The 19,652-nt window shown below is 32.5% G+C and overlaps 1 protein-coding gene across 2 annotated transcripts in view; it reads right to left on the reverse strand.

Annotated features, from left to right (window-relative positions):
• LOC129914113 (DNA-binding protein RFX2) overlaps nucleotides 1-15,896 on the reverse strand; it is a 35,247-nt gene extending 19,351 nt beyond the window's left edge. Inside the window, exons 1-2 of one of the 2 annotated variants that reach the window (XM_055993181.1) lie at nucleotides 15,627-15,896; nucleotides 15,329-15,539 (exon numbers count right to left, since the gene is read on the reverse strand). In XM_055993181.1, the coding sequence (XP_055849156.1) occupies nucleotides 15,329-15,539; nucleotides 15,627-15,833 (418 nt within the window). In that variant the 5' untranslated portion in view covers nucleotides 15,834-15,896. Of the gene's footprint in view, nucleotides 1-15,328; nucleotides 15,543-15,626 lie in introns of both variants that reach the window. The other variant, XM_055993180.1, reaches the window with a different exon arrangement.
• Nucleotides 15,897-19,652: the final 3,756 nt, after the last annotated feature.

Raw genomic sequence — 19,652 nt, forward strand, 5'->3', positions numbered from 1 at the left:
CCACTTGCTGATTTCAAAACAATGAACTTGCCATGTTTATGGGTAACATTAACAGCAGGACGTCCTTAAAAATTAGTTCAAATCAAATCAATTATCCGGTATTATGTCTACATAATCCGCTCTCGTATCTTCAGGTTTTATTATTAATTTTTTTTTTCGTTCGTTCGTCAGAAATGTAATCTTTATCAATTACAATTATTTCATCAGATACATTTGAAGCGAAAAAGGACACATCATAACACAGTAATAATATACAACCCAACTTGCACCCCCTGGCAAAGGAAAAATATCCTACAAAATAAATCGAAGCGTTACCTTTGTTATAAAGAAGAGGGTGGGAGAAATCTACCTTTATATTTTTCAATATAATGAAGGATGATAAGTTAGAAGACTGACATCAAGCAACAGACAACAAACGCACCACTTCAAGGGGTGTGAGTTAATAAATAGCGCGCTTTGCACAATCATAATCAAAATCCCAATCATTTGAAGAACTCGAACTCATATTAACAGTAGTAAGAGAAGCGTGAAATAAATACCTTCTCATATTGAATGTTTTAAAGCGGCGTGGCGGAGGTCGGGTGCGGGTACAACAAAAGGTGAAAACAGGGTGCACCTTGCGCCTTGCATATCCACCATCCACCACCCAAAGAACACGTGCTACGCAGGTATGCGAATTAAATCCTTTAATTGGAATATCAATGTTGGACAAAAACGAAGGATTTATATCTCTTTTACTTTTGTACCTCTTTCTCTGTACCTGCTGCACGACTTTCCAAACAATGCCAACAAACTTCTATTTTGTTGTAAGTTTGTCGAAAAACATATTTGAGGGTGAGGATTAAATAAAAAGTGTATCTATTTCATAGTTTTTTTTTTTTTCATTTTTAATTTCAAGAGGGTGTACCATGATAATGTATATGTATTAAGTTAATGAGGGTTCATTTTGGTGGTCTAATTGGAATCATCACGAGAGATGAGATTTTGAGATTTATTTGTTTTGACATTATGGGTGCTTCAAGCGTGAGAATGATTTGTTTGATGTTTGGTTTTTGGGTTTCTGGTACAAGGACACGTAAAAAAGTCTTTGGCTTTGAAGAGGCTTCCTATTTAATGTTGTTTTTTTGTTTGTTTATTTAATGAATTGAGGTTGAGATTCGTTGTGGTATCCAAATTGACATATCGAAGACCTTTATTACACAAAGTTGTATTTAAAAAATTAAAAAGCTATAGGTACTTTTCAACTTAAAAAAAATTTTAAACTGTTTTGGTTTAAGGCTTCCTATTGTGTCTAAAGCAGAGTAGTCTGATCTTTATTTTCCTGTTTTTTTTTTCACAGCTTGGATGAAATTATTAAAAAAAAGCATTAAAACTTCTAAATATATTTAAGCTTTTGAAGTAAATTGCAAGCAATTTTTACTTGCGATATAGGTACTATAGGGCAAGTTTAGGATTCGTAAAAAAAATCGAACTCGAGATATCAATTTTACATGACATTACGATGATGTAGAATGCCAAAAAAGTGGGTCCGGCAATTCTGTCTGTCTGTCTGTCTGTGTGTCTGTCTCTATCTGGAGCTGCAGCCTAAACGAGTGAAGTGATTTTCTTCAAACTTGGTAGTTAGCAGTTTTTGGTGATTCCCTAGAGGGGAAATTGAAATTTTTTTTTTATGACCAAAACTAACGGTACCTGCCATATAACGGAAATAGAAAAGTTAATTTTTTTCAAAAACGGCTCTAAAGATTTTGATTAAAATTTTTGTGTGTAATACTACACATAAGGGCCAACTTTTTAAATAAAAAAAATATTTTTTTGTACCGTTATTAACGGTACCTGTCATAGAACGGTTTTTTTCGTTTCTGAATATCTCGTACAACATTAACCCGATTTAAATGAAAATTTTTATACAAAAGTGTGTAAGTAAAGATAATATTAAAATTTTAGAAAATTTTCAAAAAACGCATTTTTGGTTTTAAGAATTGTAAAATCTTTAATACTAGGTTAATATGAATAAGAAGTTACATTCATAATATATTTTTAACAAAAAAGCAAAACCCGACTTCTTTCTCTATCAAATCAGTTCGCCCAGTTGAAAGTTCTGAATACAGTTGAATTGAGAATTGAGATAAAAAGGCTATTTTATTTGTGTCTTTAACAAAAACTGTTCAATTTTAATAAGTAAGCTTTTATTTCATTTTAAGCGGCAAAACTTCGCAAGAAAAAGTTCTATTTGACAGCAGATAAGTTGTACAAAATACGCTGAATATCCGTAATTCATTTAGATATTTTTAACATTTCGTAATTTTGTATATTGTAATTTTTAAGACTTAGTTAATTTTAAAAGTGAAAGATATTGCAAATAAAAAAAAAAGCTTATTCATAATGTAGTGTTGTGGTAATTGTAATACTATCAAATCAAGTAAAGTCGGTGATATCTTTGATTTCTTTGATTCCCTGATTTTATCGTTTACATCTCCAATTGTTCAAATCACCTTTGATTTTTACCCTTATAAATACTCCTTTTATGAATTAAATGAACTACACGGATAGACTATCCTTATTGATATCTTTCAATCTATACAACAACAAAAACAAATTCAGAAATAAATTGCATATGTTGAGCTTCATTTAATTGTCCAGTCAAACAAAAAACCGAGAGATGCAATCAGAAAACAGTTTGAACTTTTCACCTTTCTATATAAGATGAACCCTCTTTTCATCGCAATAAATATACAAGTTGAATGATAGTGAATCCTTATATTGTAAAACCGAAATATAGAAAACAGATTTAATTTGGAATTCAGTGTATTTTCTATTCATCTATATCTTTTATTTATCTGTGTATTCATTTTAAGTGGGGTTGTTGTACTGTGTTGTTGTTTTCCTCTCATCTTTTCGAAATAATGTTTTGTATAGAAAGGTGATTCAGTGATGATTTTATTATGAATTCAGATCAAATAAAATGATATTATATCAAAAACATTTTTAAGTTTTTTTTTCGTCTATATCTACCTTCAAAATATTTTGGACAATATATACGTAATAAAGGATATCTCTGTGATGTAAAATATATTCTATGAAATGGTGCACTTGTTTGTAATCTCTTTGTTGAAAATATTATTTCTGGGAAAATAAACATTTGTTGGTTAGTGGAATATTATACAATTCTTTATCAATAACAGTCGGTATACACAACACATGTACGTATATCGCATTTATTCATCTCTTATTTCCTAGAAAATCTAATTTCAAATATTGCTGCTTCCTAAAAAAAATGAATAAAGCTTTTAATACAAACATATTGTAAAACAATTTCATAAACAAAAGAGCTGACGAACAAACGTTCATACTTTCCGAACAAAAAAAACAAATACAGTCGACTCCCGTCCCTCTAAGTCGAACTTTTTCACCATTTTTAATGAACAATTTTGAAGAAAAATATTTAATAAATTCCACTAACTCGAATTTCCTTCTAACTCGAACCGATTTTCGAATCCCGTGAAAGTTCAACTTAGAGGGAGTTCGAGTCGACTGTACATAAATATTTAAAAAAAATTGAATGCCCGATCAGGTCGCTTCATGCTTCTTATTTTATTTAGTAGGTACAGAAATTTTATAAAATTCATCACTCAAATGGGTTTTCCCGATTTAATTCTGTAAAGGGTTATTATTCTACCGTAATAGTAGCAGCATTATCTAAAACTAGTTGTTTAATTCTCAAAAATAATAAAAAGATCACGATGTTAAATTCTCAAAGGTTTACAGCAAACTGAATTTTATTTAAGACAAGAAAAATATGATAGGTTGAAAAAAGTGCAAATGAAAATTAATTATTAAATTAAAAGTGCAACTATGCAATAATATTCAAGCGTGGGAACAGGTAACAACGAAAATATACAAAATCGGAAATGAGATCCGTGAAACATAAAAATTTTAGCTGTTCACACGCTTGCATAAATTAATGAGAAAAAAAAGAATCTAATGAATTTAAAATGAAATATGAACATGATTAATAACAAAAAGATTATTGTTGCACTTTACAAAAAATTATTTTAAATGAAATATGAACATACTCCCCCCTTTTGAGGGTTCTTAGCTCTCTAAATTAGATTCAAACTATTTAACTTAAATATTTAACTTAAATCTATACGTTGACCTCAAACGTTCTCGGCATAGGAGTTGGCCTTCTTTTTCGCCAATAAAGAGTGAAGATGATCCCAATCATGCATATGAAAAGAAAAAGACTGCTTCCATAGTGATGGTAATCATGAACGTCGATGTCAGTGGGGGCTGGTAGTTCCTTAGACATGTCCATTATATCCTTGATATTTTTTTTCAAATCATTATATTCGGATAGGTCAATGTGATATTCTTCGACCCTGGTTGCTGGTTTTATTGTTGATGTTTCTTGATTCATGAACCAACTGCTTGCATTAGCGCTAGGAATAAAAGGTGACGTTATTATGCTTTCAAAATTAATTTTACCTTTGATGACAATGTTGGGCAGTTGTAAAATACAAGATTTTTTGAATTCCAGAACCCCATTTCCAAACAAAGTAACGGCGTTGCTCTTATCACCGCAAATCAAATGTCCAGACATTTTTGATGGGATAGAGAAAATCCAGCTATTAGATGATTTGAGTCTCATCCAAACATTTTGTTGAGGTGTCGCCCTTAAGATGCATTTCTTAAAGCTCTCCTCCTTGTGGTTTAGTAATGCCAATTCGCATATCTCGGAATTACCTTGCTGAATAATGGTTGGATGAACTTGGTTGCACATATATTTCTTGGACACCAAACGTTTGCATGCCCCTAGCTCCAAATCACTCACTAGGAAATATCTATCTCTAGGCAATGACACAGCTAAATATTGCGCAGATGTTTCTACCATAAACGTGTTGTTTCTGTGGATTATAGGAACATTAAGAAGATTAAAAAGTTGAAATTCTTCAGCATCAGTTAGTGGCAATAGCATTTCGAAAACAATTGAATTATTTAAGAAACGGCCTTTCACAGTTGACATCTTGTACATGTCAATTACTGAACCTTCAGGCAATGATAAATAAGAAGGTAAATTGCTTCTTACGAGTTTCAGCTGCTCACTTAATTGATGAGGGGTTATAAAATGTGGATTTATGTTTCCATGATTTAAATCCAATAGAACATCTAATAGTAGATCTTGTATATGCTCGAAATTTGTGAGGACAAGAATTAAATAAGACGTCAAAGATCCAAGGTTTTGTCGTACTTCGTTAACCTTGTCCTTCTTGCTGAAGATTGCCATTGTACTTTGAAGTTGTTCATTTAGAGCCTTAAATTGTTCTTGAACTTGGATGTGGTTTCGTTTCAAAATATTAGAAGTAGCATCTGCAATCGAACTTTGTTTTTTCAAAAGTTCAATCAAATGATCTTCGTTTTTGTATGCATTGCTGATTTGGACTTGTATTTTGTCAGCACTTTCTTGGTCTAGTATACCAAACAAACTATGCGCCAAAGTTCCCACGATGTCAAAGGGTGATCTTGCTATTCTGGCTCTTTCGTATTTTGGCGCATGGTAATTTTGAAGCAATTCGTTGTTGTGCTCTATAACTGCGATCCTGCTTTGCATTGTATCTATTGTTGGTATGTAGTACATTTGATGAGCTATTTCTTTTGTACAAAGATCTCGCATTTTATTGACATATGTTTTGAGCTCATCAAACTCTTGCCAGTACGTTGTAAGATTGTAATACACAAATATTTTCCAATACGTGTTTACTGTTCGAATTCTGCCAACGTCTTCAAAGTATATGCCAACGCCATCATCAAGTTTGTTTATATTTATTTGTTCCTGTGTTTGTGAGTGACATAAAGATGTGGGTATCAGTAAAAGTACCAAAAACAAGACTGACAGTAATGACATTTTTTTTGGATTTCTTGATCTTAAACATCTTGTATGTTGATTTTTTTCTTGATAATCTGGTTCACTTGTTGGAGGAGGATAATCCGGCTCGTCTATCGGAAGAGGACAAAGATTGTGTATCGCTCGTTGGTACGTTCCAGTTGCCGTTTTAACGTTAGCCACGCGTACTTTATTGTCACTTCCTTTAAATGTCTCGATCACTCGGCCAAGTTTCCAGCGCATAGGAGGAATATTATCTTCTTTAATGAGCACCAATGTGTCATTTTTAAGGTTGTTCGATTCTGTTTTCCATTTAACTCTTTGTTGCAGAAGATGTAAATATTCAGCAGACCACCTTTTCCAGAAATGCTGTTGTATGTGTTGCATTTGCCGAAATTTGTTTAGACTGCCTATTTTGCTGTCTGTCACATCTGGTTCTGCGATGGCCGTAAGAGGACCTCCTATTAAGAAGTGCCCTGGTGTAAGAGCTTCAAAATCGTTTGGATCAGAAGACAACGGTGTTAGCGGTCGAGAGTTCAATATTGCTTCTATTTGTATGACCACAGTTAGCAACTGCTCATACGTCAATGAAACTTCGCCTAGATGACGAACGAGAAGCGTCTTTGCAGATTTTACAGCAGCTTCCCACAAGCCTCCAAAGTGAGGAGAACGAGGTGGTATGTTTTTCCACTTTATTCCTTCTTCTAGGCAATAAGTCTGGATACTTGACTGTATTCTTCTTGAATTGAATACTTTTGTTAGTTCTGCTAACTCGCTCTTAGCACCAACAAAATTTGTTGCGTTGTCACAAAATATTGTGTGACAAAGTCCTCGCCTTCCAATAAATCTTTTTAAGGCGAATATGAATGATTGAGACGATAAATCTCCAACTACTTCTATGTGTACAGCTTTAGTCGAAAAACAAACAAAAATAGCCAAATATGATTTGGTAGGACTCTTACCTCTGACGTTGTAGTGGGTTTTAATGGGCCCGCAGAAATCAATACCGCAGTGATAAAAAGGTCTCGATACATTCACCCTTTCTGGAGGCATATTTCCCATCATTTGGTTGATGAATCTTGGCTTCGCTCTAAAACAAATGATGCATCGACTAATAACTTGTCGAGCTGCATGTCCAACACCTAATATCCAATATTGTTGTCTAGAGATGGCTATTAACGCTCTATGTGAAGCGTGCATATGTTTACGATGTAAATCTGTCAAAATCAATTTAGTTATTACATTATTTTGTGGCATTAGAATTTGATGCTTAGCATCTGGAGAGATCTTCGCATAGGCCAATCTTCCACCGACTCGAATTAATTTAGTTTTTTCATCAAAATAGGGAGTAAGCGATGCTATAGATGAATTTCTATTTACAAGCCTTCTTCCTTCTAAGACATGATAATCTTCTGGAAATGAGGTTCTTTGAGTGTAAACCATAATCCACCGGGTTCCTTGTTTTAACTCATTAACCGTTAGTTGGCCTGTATTTCGTAATTCTTTTGGTCTTCTACAATTATAATAGAATCTAAAACAAAATGCAAATATTTTTCTTAATGTGAAAAATGAATTTCTGTAATTGATGTTTTCTATCAAGCTAAGCTCATTTTGAATTGCTGCTGACAAAACCGATTTCTTCTTGCGTCTTTCTGGAATAACCTCTGGAAAATCGTATTCATTGAAGGGACTTGTTTCCCCATTTCTTAGGAATTCTGGACCTTGAAACCATATTTGTGACTTGAATAGTACTTCTAATCTTGATCCTCTTGATACCAAATCTGCAGGATTGAGTTGGCCCTTGATAAATTGCCATTGATGAAACTCTGAAAGTGATTGTATTTTCGCAACCCTATTTGCAACAAACGTCTCCCAGGTGTAAGAAGGTGATTTAAGCCAAGCTAAAACGGTTGTTGAATCTGTATAATAGCATACCTTGTCAATTTTCTTCGGAAGAATTTGAATTAGTCTATCCACTAATTCCACCATAAGGACTGCTGCTTGTAGTTCTAGGCGGGCTATGCTGATAGTCTTCAGTGGCACTACTCTTGATTTTGAGCAAAGAAGTTGGCAAAAGCTTTTGTTGTTTTCATCAACTGATCTTAAGTACACACATGATCCGAATGCAAATAAACTGCTATCCGAAAAGGCATGAAGTTCGATTGTTTTGGCGGAGGGAATAAGGACATATCGTGGAACATTTAACATGTTCAAGTGTGAAAACTGGGCAATATAGTTTATCCACTTCTGAGCCTTTTCAGTTTCAAGCTTATTATCCCAAGTCATATTTAATTTCCACAACTCTTGTAAGAATAGCTTACCAATTACGATTATTGGTCCGAGTAAACCAAGAGGGTCGAAAAGTCTTGCAAGATCTGCCAACACTGTTCGTTTTGTTATCTGTGTGTTTATTTTATTTACCTTTTCGTCATTAAAGCTGAATTTGAAAACATCTAGTGAAGGATCCCATATTAATCCTAAAGTTTTAATTATCTCAGATTGATGGAATGTTACTAATTTCTCTTTATCGTCTTCAGGTATATCTTTTAAAATCATGGGATTATTGGCACAAAACTTTTTTAATTGAAAGTTACCTGATTTGAGTAGACAAATAATCTCATTAAGTAACTCATGAGCGTCATCAATGTTGTCTGCACCTGCCAAACAATCATCCACGTAAACATTGTTTTTAACGGCTTGTGAAGCTCTATAAAATGTCTCTTGTTTGTCATCAGCTAGTTTCACAAGACATCTGGTTGCTAAATAGGAAGCAGAGGCTGTGCCATAGGTGACGGTATTTAATTTATAAAGCTGCAGTGGCATATTGGTTCTTGGTCTCCAATAAATAAGTTGGAAAGCTTGATCTTCCTCTCGTAGTAAGACCTGACGATACATCTTTGTTATGTCCGCAGTAAATACATATCGGTGCATTCTGAATTTTAGAACAATTGAGAAAAGATCTGGTTGAACTGTTGGCCCGACCATAAGTATATCATTGAGTGAGAGACCAGAAGTGGTTTTAGCAGATGCATCAAAAACTACTCGAAGTTTTGTTGTTGAACTTTCGGGTTTCATGACGCAATGATGAGGTATGACGTAGTGCCCCCTTGGAATAATACCATTTTTCAATGGTGTCATGTGACCTAATGCTTCATATTCTTGCATGAAGCTAATGTAGGATGTTTTGAGTTCTTCATCCTTGTTCAGCTTGTTTTCTAATGAAAAAAACCTTTTTCTTGCTGATGACATGGAGTCCCCTAAAGATATTATAGGATCCTGTTTAAATGGTAATGTCACAACAAATTTACCTTCGGAATTCATTGAGGTGTTCTTCTTGAAATGTTCTTCGCACTGATGTTCTTCCTCGGTTTCAGCATCAATAGGAGTGTCATGGCTTTCTATTTCCCAGAATGAACGAACAAGTTTGTCCAATGATGTTAACGATGGCTTCGTTACAATATGGCAATTAAAGTTTGAATTTGAATTTGAGGCTGAAACGCCTCCTGCTACAACCCAACCTAACTTTGTATTCCTTAAAGTTGGAAGATCTGATGAAATCTTGTATTCTCCAGATATGAACAGGTCAAAGAAAAGTTCAGCTCCTAACAGCATGTCAATTTGGTTAGCCTTGCAGAAAGAAGGATCTGCAAGCTGGATGTGATTGGGAATTTTCCACAAAGAAACATCAATTTCTTGGCAAGCCTGGTAATCACTAATGCGGGCCATGAGGTTCGCTTCAATGGTCGCTTCATACCCCGAGGTTCTGGATTCAAATGTAATTGATGCCACAAACTCGGACCTACACTCTTGTGCGCCTATTCCGCTGATAGGGGTATCCTTACGATACTTCTTAATACCCAACTGTTGAATGAACGATGTCGTCACAAAGTTCAATTGAGATCCGGAATCAAGAAGAGCTCTGCATGGGATGCGTACACCATACGAAGATATCACATTGACCACTGCTGTTGCTAAGTATACGTGGCGTTTCTGGACACGAGTTTCTGCTGCTGCGTTATTTACTGCCTGGTTTACTATCTGGTTTCCTGTCTGGTTTCCTGTCTGGTTTACTGCCTGGTTTCCTGCCTGGTTTACTGCCTGGTTTACTTGGTGTGGAGTGTTGCTTGAAGATACTTTATCACCCCACTGACCCTTGCTTGTTTCTTGAGATTTTTGTATTTTATATTGATGAAGTAACGTGTTGTGGAGCATGTTGCATTTTTGGCATTTTCGAGCTATACATGATTGGGAATAATGGCCTTTCTTGAGACAATTTCTGCACAACATCAGTTTATGGACAGCTTTTCCTCGTTCTATACCTGAAAGAGACAAAAATTTATTGCAATTGTATATACCATGCTTACTTGAATTGCAGAAATGACAAATTAGTTCCTGATCGCTCTTGGGCGCAATGACCATGGTTGACTTTTTCCCAGTATCGCAGCTGGTGACCTCCAGGCTTTGATACTTCATCCTTCCTCCATCTTTTGGGTTAATGGCCTCTAGAGTCTGAAATCTGGCCTCAACGAACTTCAGAAACTCTTCAATGGATGGGCTGTTTCTCGGATCCTTGATCGTAAACTCGAATTTTTCTCTGCTCTCTTTGTCCAGTTTTTGCAGCAGACAATGAACGACGATCGGATCCCAATTTTCGATGTCGACATTAAGGTTGGAGATAACTTGCAAGCACTCCTTCGTGTTATCATGTAGTTTTCTTAAACTTGAACTTGTTGCTGTTGTAGCTGACTGCATCAATAGCTTGTTTAGTTGTGCAGTCAATAGTAATCTTTTATTGTTGAAGCGTTCAACAAGGACACCCCAAGCTACCTCGTAGTTGCTATCAGTGGGCTTGAAATTTTGGATTAATTCCTTGGCTTTTCCTGTAACATTTGCCCTTAGGAAATATAATTTTTGTGCTGGTGGGATAGGCTGATCATGAATCATTTGCTTGAACAAGTCATGAAATTGCAACCAGTTTAAGTATTCTCCATCAAATTTAGGGAGCTCAATTTTTGGCAGCTTCATCATTATATTTGAAGGTTTTGGGTCAGTTGCTGTTTCTTGGGATGGTGCGACGCTAGTTGCTAACATCAATAACGTCTCCTCAAGCTTTTCTTGTATATCAAAGTAGTCTTCTACTTCCTCTGCATCCAATTCCTGGTCCAATTTCCGATATAAACAAGTGATCTCATCCCAATTCTGTTCCAAACTTCTTATTTTAATTTGACGAAACTGTAGACCTTTATTCATCAAGGACTGCTCATCGACCTTGTCTAAAGATCTTTTCAATATATTTAATATTAAATTAAATCTTGTCTTGTTATTCATCTGGATAATTGTATATTGGGGTTCTTGGTTTGAATTTGTTTGGAAATTCGGTTTTGGAATTGAATTACGGATACTTGGTTTTGGAATCGCTCCTTTTCCTGTTGGATTATTCAAATCTACGGTATGAGTTTCATCTAGTTTCTCCTTGGGATATTTTTCCTGGTCAGGCATCTTCCTTGCGCCATCTTCTATTTCTTCGATAGCTAAAAGACGACGACTTACATCACTCCTCATGAGATCCGCTGCCTGACGCACCAGTTGGAAATAGTCCTTTTGAAAATACTCGTGATCCATATGTTCCGAGAATTTGTCTCGGAAAATCGTATCATTTTTGTCAAACTCCTCCCACAAATCCTCTAACTGATCCCTTTTCTTGATGAGATAGTCGAGAGTTTTCCTAGTGGGACCATCTTTATTGTAATTGCGCACAACTGTACAAATAGAATCACCTATCTGTTGTTGTGCAGCCGCAATGCTTTCAATACTTAGGTCATTATTCTTGGAAGCCATTTTTAATATTCTTCTTTAACCACTTTTTACTTGCAATAACTATTTTATAAATCACTATTTTTAAATCACTATACAGGTCACTAAAAACTTTTCTTTAGTAGTGTCCTGTCACGGTCGCCAATGTTAAATTCTCAAAGGTTTACAGCAAACTGAATTTTATTTAAGACAAGAAAAATATGATAGGTTGAAAAAAGTGCAAATGAAAATTAATTATTAAATTAAAAGTGCAACTATGCAATAATATTCAAGCGTGGGAACAGGTAACAACGAAAATATACAAAATCGGAAATGAGATCCGTGAAACATAAAAATTTTAGCTGTTCACACGCTTGCATAAATTAATGAGAAAAAAAAGAATCTAATGAATTTAAAATGAAATATGAACATGATTAATAACAAAAAGATTATTGTTGCACTTTACAAAAAATTATTTTAAATGAAATATGAACACTAGTAAATATTTCCATCGCTATTCCGCTGCTATCGAGAAATTGGCAACGGAAATTTCCTATGGCATGCTTGAGGAGCTCGGAAGTCAGATGATATCTCATAATATGGGACTTGAATACTAGAATCAATACAACAATTTTTCCAAGTAAAACGAAGCACTCAATGATTGTCGGCGGATAAAAATCGAGAAAAGTACTCTTATGTGCTAGCACCACCAACTCATAAAGCAGAATAAGAACCAATCGAAGAAAGCAGTATTAGCACAATTACATATCAAAACCAAGTTGGAAAGAATGAGCCATTGATCTGTTTAAAGTCGATAAGATCGATTTTACCGGACTGAAGAAAAAATTGTCTAAGAGTTTTCCTGATTGGGAAGTGAGGAAGCGGTTTAAAGAATGTGTATGAGAAGTGTTTTAAAGAATCCGGACAAAAGTCCTGAAAAGCTCTTTAACCAGCTAACAATTTTGCTACTTTACGTCACTTTCCTTAAGTTTTTATCGGCAAGCATTAAAAAATTGTCCTATTTCCTAGTATACTTAGGAATAAAACTATCAGCTCTTGATAAGAATATTTATCGGAGTATTAGAGTATACTTCTTTAAAGTGTAATAGGAGTGAAAAAAGTTGCTTTTGCTCTTCGAAAAAAAAAAAAAATTGTTACCTTCATGAAACTTGGCCAAAAATTTGCTTTTGGGATAAGAACCAAGGATCAAAGAAGTCTATAAACAATTGGGCGGAATTTTTGTGGTAGAAAAGAGGGAAGAGGTGAAGATCGAAAATAGAGTGAAAAAATTGTTTTTGGAAGGTATTTTTTGATGTTGAATCTAATGACATAAAAATAAAGTCAATAGACTGCATTAAGAGAAGTTATTGTCGTTTAAAAACAAGAGTGCGTTTTTTTTTTACTTCAACAGGTAAAATATAACCGAAACCCATAAAAAACATGATACGCTGATGAAATTCTGGACAAAGGATCCATAAAGTTCTTAAAAATATTTTTGGTGAAAGGGTGTTTTTTTTTTTAGGTGTTCAGTTTTGTGTGAGAAAGGTATCATAATAACATAATTTATTTTAATTTTTTTAACTCGGTGAAAACGTTTTGTTTGTTTTAAGAACTAAAAATCTACAGAGTCTACAAAATTATCTTCAGTAAAAGAATGTTTTTTTAAGAAATGATGAAATTTGGAATAAGTACCACAAATACTTGGATAAAACCCCAGTGAAAATAGGTGAAAAGGTGTTTTTTTGGGAAGTAAGGAAAATCTTTGATAAGTCCGATAAAATCAATGGTATAATGGCACCCTTATGAAATTTATTAAAAAATGTTGTCTTTCACATAGAAATTACGAGTAAAATAAGTCTATAAATTATTTTCATGTTGTGAAAAGGTGATTTTTTAGGTGTAGAGAAAATGTGGGTATATTGGAAACACTATGTAATAATAGCTGTATCATATTAAAATTCAGCAATTATGTTACTTTTGATATAATCCAGTCAAATAAGGGTTTCACCTCGGAATGAATGCTAATAGAATTTTTTTTTTGCTTAATATCTTCGTTTTGGCATTCTATAACATACCTCAAAAGTCTAGAAAAATCTAATGTCCGCGAGTTTCTATTTTCAAGGTCAAAGCGCGAAAGGTGATTTTCAAAACTAGCAATAATAGACAATGGTATTATATACACATATGATACATGTCTTCGAGGTACTTTTTAATGCTGATGCCAAAAAATTTAAAATCAAGACAATCTGACGTCTCTAAAAAAAGTTATACCAGTTTTTCATCTGTCAACCCATAATATTATAACAGTTGCAAACTTACTACCGAAAAACCCTTAAAAGTTATGGTAGAGGAACCAAATTTTGCATGAAGGTTTTCATATCCATTATTATTAGGAATCAAAAAAAAAAAAATGAAAAAAAACATTCATATCTATGAAAAATTGGTATTTTTTGAAAAAAGGGGAAATTTTGGGATATGCACTAAAAAACATCCTGGTACAATCTTAGGATGCTTTAACTTAAGATATCTCAGTCAATAAAAGAGATATCGGAAAGATTTAAACAGTTTTTGGAAGAAGAAAAGCAGACACTACAGACACTATTACAAATAATTCTGAAATAAATTGCTATACATTATAGCTCAACCTCAAAAACTATAAAAATAACGTTTTTTTGAGCTTTATAACGCTTATATTTCAAAAACTAAGATCAATAAATTTTTTCTGACTTCAGTTTCAAAATCAGCACCCCAAAAAATCAGAAAAGTATATTTTTTTCTTCTGCAAAAAAAAAAAAAATTAATTTTTTTCACCAGAATTATCATTGTAACCAACCAAAATATTGATTTCGTCAGGTTATAACTGCAATACTTTTGGACGTACAAGAAAACTTAATATACAAAAATGTAGGAAATTTAGAGTTGTATCAATGTTATTATGAAAACTATTTCGCTTAGATGAACCTAAACTGAAGAAAAGTGTAAAAATCACGATCATCACCGAAAATTTTACATCTTTTCGTCAATAACTTTTTATAGAGAAACTTTACAAAAAAAAATTCTTTGATAAAAAAATTTAAGAATACGTTCTTCTACAAAACAAGACAAAAAAATCTATTCTACGATAAACAGGAGCCGAGAAAATCACAAAAACGCATTTTTCAAAATGGCGGCCAAACCACACGTTTTTGAGACAAAAAAAAATATATTTTTATGTTCGTCTTAATGCGCCTCTTTATATGAAATATCAAATTCAAATCCTTTCCAAAAATTCTCAGATGATTCCCTAATGCCTGTAGTATAAAACAAACGATATTATTTGATTCGGAAGGTCTTACCCGATTGGGATGAACTTTCCGGATAGATTAATATTACGAGTAATAATCATATGAGTTACACTACAAAGTCCCACTAGCGATTCATCATCATCAAGATTCAATACACAATACACTATTTGAACGAATATCACCTTCTAGGATCCGAACCTAAGATTACAGTAAACTTGAGTTAATACTCAATAGTTTTCCAAAATACATATTTTGTAAAACCATGTACCATATTCAATAATATTCTCTCAGCTTTCAATACTCTGGCATTCTCAAAAACACCTTTGTAAAATCTATACCAACAACAAAATATAATCCCAATAATGCTTACCTGTTACAGTAATATACTGTGGGCTATCACCATCCTCAGCATTGGGCGCCTGCAAAACAGTCACCTGAGCCAATTCGACACCATCTTTAATTGCACTTAAGTCATGCATGCTATCACTTTCACCATTGCTGGAATCTGATGCATCCATAGGTACGACATCCAGGACATCATGCATATCATCATTATCTGTTTGCTGTTGTATTATAATCTTCTTCTGGAAAACACCAAGCAAATTATAGATTTATGCACACATACACACAAGCAAATTATAATTGTTTTGTTGTAAAATTTAACTAACTTGAGATAAAACATCCTCCAGCTGTAATCCGTTGTCATCGTTTAAATTGTCTTCAGTTGATATTGTTATAACCTCATGTTTAATCTCATTATTGGTCAACAAGCGATGATTAGTTGTTGCAGTTGCATTGCTAAGGTTTGTTTTGACAACATTTGACGAAGGATTTGCTAACACAAAACTCCTTTGTGTAGCAAGACTTGTTGTCATTTTAAATTAATTTTTAGGTAAAAATACACTCTGACTGGTATATTTAGTTTTTTTGATCTTTATTTTGTTTGAGCTTTTTTTTTTTATTTACACTGTATACAACCTGAAAAAAAAAGAAAAATAATTTTGAATTTTATTTTAAGTGAGAACTGAAAATGGTTTAAATTAAAAATACAATTTTATCTAACAAATAAAAAAATATTCTTTCATTAATTTTTGTATATTTGTAAATAACAAATCTCAACAAGGATACTCTCTTGTAATATTTAATGTACAAATAAATGTAGATACCAAAAAATATATAGAAATATAAATTTGTCAGGGACTAGGGTGTTGCCATGAAGTTAACCTCAGCCCTGGATTTTAGGTGTTTCTATGACAAAATCACTAAGGACGCTTTTTTTCTTCTTCATATTTTTTTACCTTGGGTTGGTAGTATGGTGTATCCTTTAGAGGTGGATGGAAGGAATATGATGGCCGCATATTCATGCCCATAATAGTAAATGTTTCACTTTAGTTGAAAGGATTTTGTTCTGTACAGTGGTTTTCGTTATAAAAATTTGATAAAAAAACTTATTTTTTAGGAGTTCGTTAAAGTACAGGGCTGTTTTTGTAAAAATATTGATCATGAGTTTTAACCTAAAACTGTATAAAAAGTCTCATGAAAAGAACTCCAGGCCTCTGTCTGCATGTTTTTAACGTTTTTGACGTCATAACGTCTTATAAATCGATGAACCATGGCAGCCACCACAAAAAAGTGACGCCATTTTCTCCCGTTCCACCCTCGCACTTTCGCAGTGAGGCAAAAATTTCAATTAAAAATTAAAAATAAACTATTAGAGATACAAAAATCTTCTATAGCTTATTTGAAAGATAATAACCTAAAGTTAAATACATTTGAAGGATTTTAAAAAATTCCATCTTTTTATAGGGTAAATAGGGGTAAAACAAAATTTCAAAAAATTGGCTATTTTCTAAACGCGACAATGTAAAGAGTTGAATTTTTTTGAAATCAATAGGTAGATAAATTTATTGCAAGACTACCAATGGTATTGAAAAAATTCTAAAAAATTGCAAAACCAAGCTATTAATGGTTTTCTAAAACTAAAACATGAGGTAGACCTTTGACAAAGTAGTGATTACGTGAAAACGTCATTCGAAAGATAATAAAAAAAAATTAAGGGTCTGATACTGATATTTTTTAAGTCTTTGCGTTCCGAAATATGAATTTTTGAAAAACACCTACTTATTTTGGGGTATTTTTGGGTGAGTTTTTATTTTTTTAAATTTTTTGTAGCATTCAAAAAATCTCAAGCTTATAGAACATGTGCAAAAAAATTGGTATTTCAAAATGGTTTTTGACCGAATAACGGGAAAAACAAGTTTTTTTGTCCCAAGTTTTTTGACCTTTTTTAACCGTTTTTTATTTGTATCTTTTTTTTCAAAAGATAAATAAATGAAATTTATATTGTAGATAGATAATCGACATGACTATATCTGTGCAAAATTTCAATCAATTTTGTAGTCACAATTATGAGAAAACGGTAAAATAAAGTTTTATTATTCAACAGGTTCTATCTTTTGATCTAAAGCAAATACAAATTCGATTTAACTTTATTGAGCATCCTGATGATGTTACCATTCATTTGGTATATCACACATAACTGCACATTCACTACAAGCTACACAATGTTAAATTAAAAAACTTGCGAAATACCTCAAAACTCCTGTGGAGATCTGTTGATCATGAACAGCCACCGTAATCTCAGTTTGGAATTTCGACATGGTTGGCTTTAAAAATATTAATTTTTTTCTAGGCATCGCAGAAATAAGATTGAAACGTCTTATGAAAGGTGAAATTATAAGCTTTTACACGATATAAAATTTTTTATAGGTTGTCTAAAAAAAAAATGATTCAATAACGTGAGATCATAAAATTATATGTTTTTTTTGCTTTTTTTGATAAAAATTGATCGAGTTCAAAAAATTCTAGCTCTTTTTGTAGATGCCTGATAGACATGGTCGATATATGTATATATATTTTGAGCTGAAGCAATAAGCTTTCAGGTGGTATTAAATTTATTATAGGTTTTATATCAAAAAAATTAATTTCCAAGTGATGGAAATGATTTTTTCACTTTTTTCATAAGAAATGATTGTTTTTAGTAAATTATTTTAATACTTTTTGCGCATTGTAAAAATTTAAAAATGGTTTTATTATTTAGAAGAAATATTTGGCTTTTTAATGGTATAATTTTTTTTTTGTAAGCTTTTCAAAAAAAAATAATTAATATAATGAGAAAAGAAAAAAGGTAATTTTTTTAAGCTTTTTCTTGTAAATTATAATTGTTTGAAATAAATGAACTCTTTAATTGACTCATTTTAAAAGCACACAAACGTTAAATCATCGTCCGTAAACCGGCTTTACAGACAACCTCTTTTTTAATTAAAACCTATAAAAAACGAGTACCTACATTCAAGATATAGAAATTACAAACAAGGGTATCACATATGCCATTAGAAAAGCGTACTTTTCACAGGATCGGCCAAAAAATTCAAAAAATAAATCAAAGAGTGGATAAGAGCCTAGTTCAAACCGAGAATCTGGCGTATTCGATGAATAAATACATTTTTATGAAAACGACCAAACCCACATTTGGTATTTGACAAAACTACCTAACCAAAATTAATAATAATGGTTCCAACATGGCACACCAACTCAATTTTTTTATTTTAAGCATTTTCTTTTTCTTTTTATTTATTAACTAACTAAAGTTGTAATTTACATAATTTACACGTGCACTGTGGCGTATACGTGTTTTATTTTGTATTAATTTGTTTGATTGTACATTATCTATATCTTGATTTTATGGAACTGAGTGAATACAAAAGTAAAATTATAGGCGTCAAACTGTTAAAAATAATGGAACGCAAATAAAATTTGTCGTTAAGGTTTAGTTTTTCGTGGAAGTAAAAAATCAAGAGAATCTATTTTCATTTTTTTCGTGAGAAAGAATTTTTTTGAGCAAAATTATAGTATATGCATATAGTATAGTAAGAAATCGATATGGTTACCATCAAGAACCAAAAAAGTTTATTCAAATATCCAAGATGAAATGGTGTTTTTGCGAGTGAAATGAAAAGCTACATTTGTATATATTATTTTGTGACTTAAATTTTATTTTGGAGTAATGTAATTATATTCTGAATAATTTAAAATTATTTTTAAATGCTGCATTTTATAAAAAAATGTCCCTTTATTTTTAGATTTAGTTATTTTAGATTAGAATTGTAAAATACCCTTAAATTATGTAAATATGTATTCTTTGTCCCGAAATAAAATTAAAGTAATAAAATCTAAAATTGTATTCCTCTTTGAAATAAAGAAAATGATTTTGACAAAATCAATTTAAAAACATTGGGACCTAGTAGGTTTTGTAAGCCTTTTTGAAGACAGTAAATTGACACATTTTTCAATTAGTTTTTAAAATCTGGGCAAACATATTTTTTTACCGTCAGATAATTTGAAAATTATTCATCGTTTTCCCTGTTTAAGAAAGAAGATATGTATAAAGGTAGAAGATAGGAACAATGTATAAAACACGTAGTTTAAATAAAAAAAAAAACTAGACCTTAAAAGCTCAAGAATTCCAATTATTTGTTTTGTTGGAACTGAGTACAAAGGTCGATAAGATTTTACATGGTAAGCAACATTAAACAATTTTTAAGGATACTTCACCCTACTACTGTTCTGTATACCTAACCTACCACATTTTTGTATTAAATTTTTACGCAACTGCAGTTTGATGGTGATTTTAC

The sequence above is a fragment of the Episyrphus balteatus genome, chromosome 3 (genome assembly GCF_945859705.1).
Source record: "Episyrphus balteatus chromosome 3, idEpiBalt1.1, whole genome shotgun sequence".
NCBI classification, from domain to species: Eukaryota; Metazoa; Arthropoda; class Insecta; order Diptera; family Syrphidae; genus Episyrphus; species Episyrphus balteatus.